Source organism: Sinocyclocheilus anshuiensis, unplaced genomic scaffold, assembly GCF_001515605.1.
Source record: "Sinocyclocheilus anshuiensis isolate Anshui unplaced genomic scaffold, SAMN03320099.WGS_v1.1 scaffold1541, whole genome shotgun sequence".
Taxonomy (NCBI): Eukaryota; Metazoa; Chordata; class Actinopteri; order Cypriniformes; family Cyprinidae; genus Sinocyclocheilus; species Sinocyclocheilus anshuiensis.
In genome coordinates, this window is record NW_015540952.1 from 224,559 (window position 1) to 234,267 (window position 9,709).

The following is a 9,709-nucleotide window of genomic DNA, read 5'->3' on the forward strand; positions in this document are numbered from 1 at the left end:
TAATTGAAGAGGTTTAAAATGAGTAAGGTTGATATAGGATACATTCTAATTAATTTAATGCATTTCATGTACCAGCACAATATATTTTTTCTAAGAAAGATGACTATCAAACAAATCAGTAACAACCATATCTCCAGACCCCCTGATCATTTATTTGTATAATCTGTATCACCATAAAGATGATTCGAATAAATTATGTATATATATTTAACATTAAAGTGATTTGTGATTGTTAAATCATCATCAAAATGTAAACTATACTATCTAAACATTGTATACAAAGAAAAGCGCTAAACAAAAAAATGGACCAGAATTAAAATATATTAATTTAACATTTTATTTAACAATTTAATAAAACAGAATTTACTATATTATATATAATTTTATATATATATTAAATATTATATTGTATATAATATAATTTTTTTTTGTACAAATAATAATAATAATAATAATCATTATATTTATATAATTGATAATTTTTCAAGCCATTTCTCCAGCCCAAGTCGATGATGCAGCGCAGTCTTAATGCAGTCGTTTGACAGCACCTGCTCTCCCCACAGGCCAGTGCACCAACTCTTGCTAGAGAAGAGTGTCAAAATGAGTCTCCATCCACAAATACATACAGTACCATTCTTCTCTAAGTACTTTAGCCTTTACTTTAGCATTCCAACGTACCAGCTGCAGAAAGCCCAAATGTCACTTCCATCTATGCTTATCTATCCATTCGGAGGCGAGCTGATAACTTGCGTAATTCAATACAGAGGATATGAAACAACTGAACTGTAATCCCCTTTAATCTGCCACAGCAGTATGCAATAATGTCATGTCATATCTTGTTATAGGACAAGATGTGAGTTTCAACCTATGAACGAATGGGTAGGTGGTGGGAAAGGCAATAAGAGACCAAAGAATAAGAGATCAACACAGACAGCATGGTCCTTTTCTTATTGTATGGCTTTAGAAGACTTGAAATAAAGTGCTAAAAGTTACATGGACTACTTTTATTGTGCTTATTTGAAGCTTGAAAGCAACCAGAACCTTCTTAAAAAAAACTATTTTAGGGTCTTCACAAAATAAAAGCCAGCCATACAGGTTTGGAACAGGGGAGTTTTTACTGGGCCACAAGCCCCGGTGAAATACAACTGCGTCCCAGTAAAATATTGCTGATAAGTCCATGTTTGATAGAGATTGCATATGATTCATTCAAAGAGTTCACTCAGGCACTGAATCATTTGCAGCTGCTCCACATGCCGAAACAGTAACGGGATACTTTAAAAGACAAAAAACAAAAAGAGCACTGGATGAGATGAATATTTCCAATCCACTGTGGGAAACAAAACTTGCAAATGTCTATCGTTTGTCAAGGTTGAAGCAGCTTTTTATTGAGCATGCAGCTTCTGAACAACTCTCTACTGCAAGCAATCACAACTTTTATATGTGGACACTTTTTTGATAGTGGGCCTGTGCCCCAGTATTAATAAAAAGCTAGAAACACCAAAATAGCACAAACCAGACTTGACCAGCCTTGAAAGTCTTTTCAGTAGGCAAGTTTACCATTACCAAAAATTCAATTCACTTTTACTTCCTCAAGATAGTTTTTCTCTGCACTAGATCATTTTGTAATTCCTATTTATCTGTGGATTACAAAAGGTTAAGAGAAGTCCTGGCTGCCTCAGCATGACAGGAAAAACTGCACAATCACAGTAAATGGGTACAAGCAAGTTGTGGTATTGTGTGTTTGTCCATGAAATGCTCCATCATATCGCTTATGTTGAAAGACTATGTTGCAATGAAAAACACGCACACATGACTCCATTTCCCAGTGCTCGGAATGGGACATCCCCACCACTTTTAAAAAGAGGCCTCATCAATTATTTACACTTCCTGCCACATACGTTCTACATGTTTCTCTTTCTGTCCATTAATATTTTAGCCTACACTGCGACAACCGTCCCCCCAAACTCTTGGCTTCCCAGCGGACATTTTTTCCACATAAATCACACGGTGACATTAAAGAAGCCTAAGATGGCCTTCACTGCCACTTACCACAAGTACACATCGGGGCGCATTAATCTCACCCTCTCTCCAGACAGAGGAGAGAGCCTGGCGCTCACGCCATATTAAAATGTCACTAACAAACAAGGCCGTTTTGGAGAGGACTGTCTGTAAGTGCACAGTTACACAAAGACCATGAGGACAAACTGGAAGGCCGCTGAAAATGTCACGTCACTTTTTGCAGATAAAACTCAGCTAATCTGCAAGATAAAAGCGACTAAGTATGGTACTTCATTTCGGAGCGGCCTGGAAAACATCAGGTAGAGTGAGAAGTTCTCCCTCAAGGTTCGTCTCTCACTCTCTGAGCCTCTAAGGTTGTGACTGGTGGTCAAGCATCACGTGGCTACCCTGTTGCTGGTATCTGGGGAGAGCAGAGTGGCAGCAGCTGCTGGAACTACATTCCTCTTGGCCCGGGGCGAAAGCCTTACTGACCTCCCATGAGACGGCGCTAAATGGATTTCTGTCTTTAATCCCGGTGTATGATTTTATGGTACACCTTCCCCCCGGAGCCACAGTGGTTGCGGCGTATGCCGCACTTGAGTGCATGCTACGTGTTAGCATGTCAAATTATTAATCACCAATTCAGAGCTGTTCTCTTCCTCGAACCTTCTATTTTAGCAGCCAGAGTGTGATTTTCTGGCTATGTTTTTCCCCAGGCTTTAGCCTGACATTTTCTCGGTGTCTCCCTCCTGATGCCGCTGCGCTTTCATACCTGACAAAATCCGCTCAACCACGCCGACTTCCGACTGTGCCGTGGAAGGTGTGCATGGAATCACAATGATGTGTCAGTGAAGAAGCGTCCCCGCCCCCCAAAGGCAGATAGCCAGCTGCATTTAGAGCGGCAGCCGCCCACTGCCTCCTTACACAGGAAGTAATGAGGCTTGGCCCCTGAGCCAAATCAACCCCGAACATAGATAGGACATGTGAAAAACACATACAGGAAACTCAGGCATGAGGACAGGGGGAGAGAGGGAAAATTAAATAAGGATAAGAAGGAGGATGAGGACAGAATAAAGGATAATATTAGAGTAGGAAATGTAAAGGCGGAGGATGCTGTGCATCAGGGTGAAAGAAATGGAGTCGGAAGGCAGGGAAGAAGATGAGCGGCTCAGGTTTCAGCACTGCAGCTAATGGACGGCTACATGTCATCCTTCAGAACAATGGGATAATAATACAGATATATGTGAGAGATGCACTCTCATTGGGGTGATTTTAAAATGATGTTAGCGTCTCGCTTATTCAATTGGGATCCTATGGAAAATACAAAATAGTCTCTCCTGGTGCATTACCATACATGCCCAACTAAAACATGAGATCATTTTGCAGCCGTAAAGATGAATGCGTTTGCACATGGCTGCTACCAGTGCATTTCATCATGTTCCTTCTCAGACGATCCTCAGAGAGAAAGTCCAAACAGGGGCAGAACAGGCTTGTATTATATTATACAGTGATGTATTATCCAACACAATATTGCACATTCAAAATTTAACTTACAGTCCACTACTCTTTTTTCTATTTGCCATTTCTATTCATAAAACAGCTTGGCCAAACAATAACACCTCCCTTGTTTGATGCAGATCTATTCCAAGAACAAAATCTATGCTGCAGCCATCTCATATTTCACAATATAAAGAAATTCCACACAGTTTCAGAAAGCTGTACACTGTTCAAGAAAGCATATCCCTGCATTAATGTGTCACACAACTATGCTTTCTGTCCACTGTTGTCATGTGGGAAAACCAGGTACACTGTCATGGACCCTGTGAGTGGGGTGCCCACTAAGGTTTTGGTCAAGTTAAATATTGAATTAAATATGTTATTAATATTTATAAAATAAATAAATAAATAAAAATTGTATTAAGCAGCACAACAATGTTCAACTGGGATAAGAAATGTTTCTTAAGCACTAAATCAGCATATTAGAATGATTTCTGAAGGATTATGTGACACTGAAGACTAGAGTAATTTTAAATTGTAAAAATATTTCCCAATTACAAATAGGAGAACATGATATTGCTATTCGGAAAATTACAGCTTTACTGTATTTTTAATCAAATAAATGCAGCCTTGGTAAGCATGAAACTTTCAAAAACATAAAAAAAATGTTACCAACCCCAAACTAATATATATATTTTGTTTGCTTGTTTTTCATCAGGTTCAGGTATTTTACATTTTAATACTTGCGTTTTTGGGTCAGGAATCACCACTTGAGAAACACTGCTTTATGTATATAAAGACTGGGAAAAGGGCTCACCCTTAAAAACTTTGCCACAGGTCCTGTGAGTTTTAGCAATGACCCTGACACAGACAATGTCAACATATTAATAAATGAAAAAGACAGCCATGTGGTGTGCAAGCACCCTGGCCAAAAGCATAGTTTCTCGTTCTTCTCTGGCCCCAGGGTCAGGGCCCTCCTTTGCCCCCACCCTTCCCTTATCAGTATTCGCTCCAGGGCACTTTCAGCTCAAGAGAAAATTCACTGCACTGTGAAAGAGAGAATGTGTGGTATTAAATTATACATCAGCTTCTCTCCATACAAGCAGTTTGCTATGTTCTCACTATTGACTAGGTGTTGGATTCAGTTTACGTATTCACACATAACCAGTGTTGGGCAGTAATGCATTACTTAGTAACGCATTACTGTAATATGATTACTTTTTTAGTAACGGAGGAATTTAACGTGTTATAATTTTCAAAATAGTAATTATAGAGTATAGTTACAAGCCGAAGTCTCTATACGTTACTGCCGCGTTACATTGCTGACAGAATACAGTGTTTTATAATCTAGAGATTGTAAAAAGGATGTAGCACACGCACTGTCGAGTCAAGTGCCAGTGGATTAGAGACCTGCTCCCGCGAGACCCGACGCAACAGAGTGCGGCGTGGGACAAGATGGGCGAGTGCTGCTGCGAGCGGGTAGACACTCGTGTGTGTGCGGGATGCCGGAGAATAAAATGATTCACGGGACTCCGGCAAAATAGAAATATCTAAACATAAAATATCTAAAACAAATAAATTGTTATTCATCTATTGCACAAAAGCAACATGAACTAATATAAAGTATAAACGATGAACAGGTGCAAGCGTATGCAGAGTTTCTATTTAGGCTATAACACGTGTTTGCAGCGTTTGCATAACGCCGCCCAAATGTTCACGCAAAGAAAGAAGCCGTTCTCGTTTTATTCTTGATGTAGTACTGTTGTTGCCGCCGCCGCTGCCATGTCGTGAAGGCGCTGTGTGTTTCGTTGTGAAAGTAGTCAGCTATGGGAATGTTGCCCAGGGGCATAAAGCAGCAGATCTTGACTTGCTTTCCTTATGAGAACACACAACCCGTGGTTAACTGCTTAGATTTGTAAATGCTATAAACCTCTCTGTGATCTCCAAGATACAATTATTGAGGAAGAAGCGGGAGCAGTAATGTGAAATGCATTTAAGTTATCTCTGCAATTGTCTTCTCATCGTAAGGGGCTGTTTAAAGTCCCAGGACTGGATGACATTCAAACTCCACGCCAGCTAATTGGTGCTGACACACAAAATTGATGACCTGCTTTTAACACCTTGCTTTAAAAATAAACAAAATTACAGATTTGATTACAGAAGTACATCAAATTAGCATGCAGACTAATGCCAATTCTCCATTCCCTAATAAAACAGAATTTTTTTCAGTCACTGTAAACAAACTTGGATTTTGTTTGGATAGCACATTCTTTTAGGATTCATGAGTGAATTGTGCAGTGTTGGAGAGTAACTAACTCAATCTCACTAACTCAGTACTGTGAAAGCAGATTGGATTTTTTCAATTTAGCCTAGCTTTACCTTTAACAAGCTACTTTTACCAATATGTACCATATATTATGAGCAAATGTGGGAGCAAACAAATGTGCTCTCTTCTGGGAAGAAAACTGGCGAAACTGGGAAGAGACTGGGAAGAAAAAAAATGCATCCTTGTTTCAACAAAAATATTTAAACATCGATACATTTTCAACATCAATAATAATAAGAAATGTTTCTTGAGCACCAAATCATCATATTAGAATGATTTATGAAAGATCATGTTAAACTGAAGACTGGAGTAATGGCTGCTGAAAATTCAGCTGTGCAATCACAGGGTGAAATTACATATTAAAATATGTTCAAATAGAAAATAGTTATTTTAAATTGCAATAATGTTTCACAATTTACTGTATTTACTGTATTTCTATAGTAGTATAGCAAACCTAATTGACATTGCTCATTTAAAACCCCCACTATTTTCATTCCAGACAAATACGGCTAACTGAATTGTAAAATCCATACATAACTAGTATACCAGGATATGTATGCATTTAAAAGAATAAGTAATGTAGCAAACTAGTAGCTTGACAAAAAATGAGTATCTTTGGCCTGACAGGTACAATTTCAAATTAGCAATGCTGACACTGGAACTGATGGTATTATCATACAGATGTATAAGGACATACATGGAGTTATGTACACACAATGTAAATACTATTTCCCATTTGCAGCGCTCTCATATATCTCTTCTTGAGTTCTCTCTAGTGTGTGTGTGTGTGTGTGTGTGTCTATGTGCACACGTTCCCTGCATGAGTGTCTTAGTGTGTATCCACTGCCTCAAGTCTACCTACCATATCTACTGCAGTACTCATATCTTTACTTATTATCTAAATGGAATCTCCACCCTAAGACCTGATCTCCACTGACAGGACGAGAGCAGCCAGCACCCTCTCCAGCACTACACTTCCTCTTTTGCCTTCTATCTGTCTCTCCTCTTCTCACCTTGAATATCTGCTTTAGAGCAGGCAAAATCTCTCTCTGACAATAGACCTACTTTAAATGGGAAAACATGCTAATGCTATTGGGGGAAAAAACAGAAGCTGTAACACTGGGAGTCATTATTCCCGAAAACTGATATGAAACAAATGGAGCAAGTGGGCAGCCCTGTGTCCACAGGATACAGAGAGGATAAAGACAGAGATGAAAAACTGTCGGCTATGTGCTCATTAACATGCAGAACTAATGAACTCAGCAGCAAGCACAAACACTATTAAACTGCTTGACTGTCTCTTTTGTAATGCAGAGAAGATAGTTGGAATAGGTATCAATCCTGATGCATAAGAAGTTGGGAAGGGATTTTATTGGAAGCAAGCAAAATAATAAGACTTTACCAAACAATGTGTCTATATGACAAAAAAAAAGGTGTTTCATAAAATCATGCCATCACAGACAGTGAGACAAGCTCACACACACAAACATATCTACACACCGCCATCCATGCATGTATACAATCAAAATGTTTAGACGATCACACTTACGTGTCCTGAAGCGATGGTGTGGGCGAGTAGGCTTGGTTGAAGGGCCCTTGGAGGAGCGCCCATGATTCCAGCGTTGACCAGGCTTGGAGGGGGACGTGAGGGTGGAGGTCGGTTGGGCCGCTTGGGTGGTGGTTGTACTCGTCATAATCATAGTGGTTGTCGTGTTCGTGGTAGTCGGTGGCCCAGCCCGTGCAGAAGGAGATGCATTTCGGCTCACACCCTCCCCGTTGGGTTTTCGGACAGTTGTGCTGCGTGGGGTCACCTCCTTTCCTCCCGGTGGGGCAGGATTGGTGGCTCGGGTGGCGGTGGTGGTGTTGGTCAATCGTGTTCCCACTCTGTTATGCAGGTGTGGAGCTCTGTTTCCTGAGCCTCCCCCTAAGGCTCCACCACCTCCTCCACTGCTGCTACTGCTACTGGCCGTGTGGTTTGAGGACTGCCCAATTCGAGTCCTTTGCACTGTACCTGTACCCGGAGCCGCTGAGGGCGTTGCGGAAGTGGTAGATGTGGAGCCATCAGAACCCTTGGGCAGGGCACTGGGTTTAGATAGGAAAATGGGGTCCTGTCCGATGCGATTGGCATCCACCAGGTCAGTTGGGACATAATCCTGCACTGAGCCCACCACAATCCACTTTAGAAGCATCAGGCTGAGGCCTAGGCCCACAAAGCCCATCAGCAGGGGTACAACGCAAAGCCAGGTCTGCTGGCGTGGCCACACCGCACAGGGGCCACAGCGGAGGGGCCCTGGGGCCCGGGGAGAGGCTTGTTCACCCCCGGGCTCCTCCAGGGTCATGGTCTCCATGGTGGCCTGAACACATAAATGGTAATTCTTTACAAATACAATAAACAAACCCTAAAGCTCGAAGACACCAATAGTCACATACACACGCACACACACACACACTCGATCAGGAATCAAAAGGGACTGGATTTGGGAGAAGAGCGGGTTTTGGGAACAAGCCACTGTTTAGTTCAGCTTCCATAGAACTGAAGGTAATTCCCAAGACACTCCATATATAAAGATGAAAAATAGAACAAAAATTAAGTTTTGTGGATCCGTCGGTGTTCTGCCTGGAGTCAAATTTTCCTTATAAATCCGTGAGCGAGGGCAGCTCCCTGCTTCAGATCTTCTTTCACAGCTGCATTAACGCATCGGTCATCGTGGCTGGCGCAGCCCTGCTTCTGTATGTGTGTGTGAGTGTGTGCATATATGTGTGTGTGTGTGTGTGGAGAAGCTCAGGTAGCGATAGAAGCACAGCTCCACTCAAGGGACAGCTCTGTGTGCCTCTCCCCTGACACGGCACTCTCTCTCTCCCTTGACACGGCACTTCGTCTCTGGCTACGCAGTTTGAATCTTCCCTCTAGTCTCTACAGTGGTGCATCAGTGGACACGGGCAGCCGGTAATCCACCCCAAAGGAGAGAAAAGCGGAGCGGGGGAGAATGATGTACTGTGATCAGGCAGAGACGGCTGCGAGGGTTAAATCCATCAGATCCTTTTCCCAATCCCTGCCCTTAGTACTCCTGTTCTGTCAGTGTACATCCGAGATTCTGCCCTGCATCCATCATTGCACCAGAATTCAAAGGCAGTCCTGTCTCTGAGCTTGCTACATTCCCACACTGAAAGACTCAGACCTTGGCAGAAGCACAGGCAGAGTGTGAGAGAAGCAAGCAGAGGGAGAAAGAGCGAGCGGAAACAAGAGAGAGAGCAAGCGATAGAATGTGCAATGGAGAGAAAGCAGAAGAGGAGGGAGAGTGAGTGGGTGAACATGAGACTGGGAGAGAGTGAGATAGAAAAGGGAGGGGGAAAGTAGAGAGTGCTGCTCTGAAAACTGATGCGGCTGCTTTTCTTAGAGGCTGCAGTGTGTGTCTGCATGTGTGTTTTCTGGATTGTGTGCATCTCAGAGGGGGGGTTGTGAATGATGCTAGTTATAAATTTCTTGAGCAGCCACTCTTTTCCCTTCCTGGCCCTTCCATCTTTGTTGACTGCATATGTCCAGACTGACAAACATGAACTCCAAAATAACTGTACTTGAGCTTGTTTGTGACCAGACTAGAAGGAGCAGGGAGGGTTTTGAAGGAAAGGGAAAAAACAAGGGAAGGAAGGAATAAGTGAAGAAAATAAATGGGAAAAGAAGAATAGAAGGAAGGAATGAACAAGGGAGGGAAAGAAGGGAAGGAAGGAAAGAGGAAAGAAAGAGGGAGGGAAAGGTGCGAAGGAGGGGAGGAGGTAAGGAAAGAAGGAAGGGAAATAAAGAAAAAGTGAGAAGGAAGGAATAGGTGGGAAGAAAAGGTGAGAAGAAAGAGAGGGAAAGGAAATAAAATTAAAAGGGGGAGAGGAGAG

General features: G+C 42.0%; 1 protein-coding gene across 1 annotated transcript in view; it reads right to left on the reverse strand.

Annotated features, from left to right (window-relative positions):
* LOC107689960 (pro-neuregulin-3, membrane-bound isoform-like) overlaps nucleotides 1–9,709 on the reverse strand; it is a 149,480-nt gene that overhangs the window by 139,393 nt on the left and 378 nt on the right. The window contains exon 2 of the mRNA XM_016488169.1: nucleotides 7,371–8,175. Within this exon, the coding sequence (XP_016343655.1) occupies nucleotides 7,371–8,175 (805 nt within the window). The remainder of the gene's footprint in view (nucleotides 1–7,370; nucleotides 8,176–9,709) is intronic.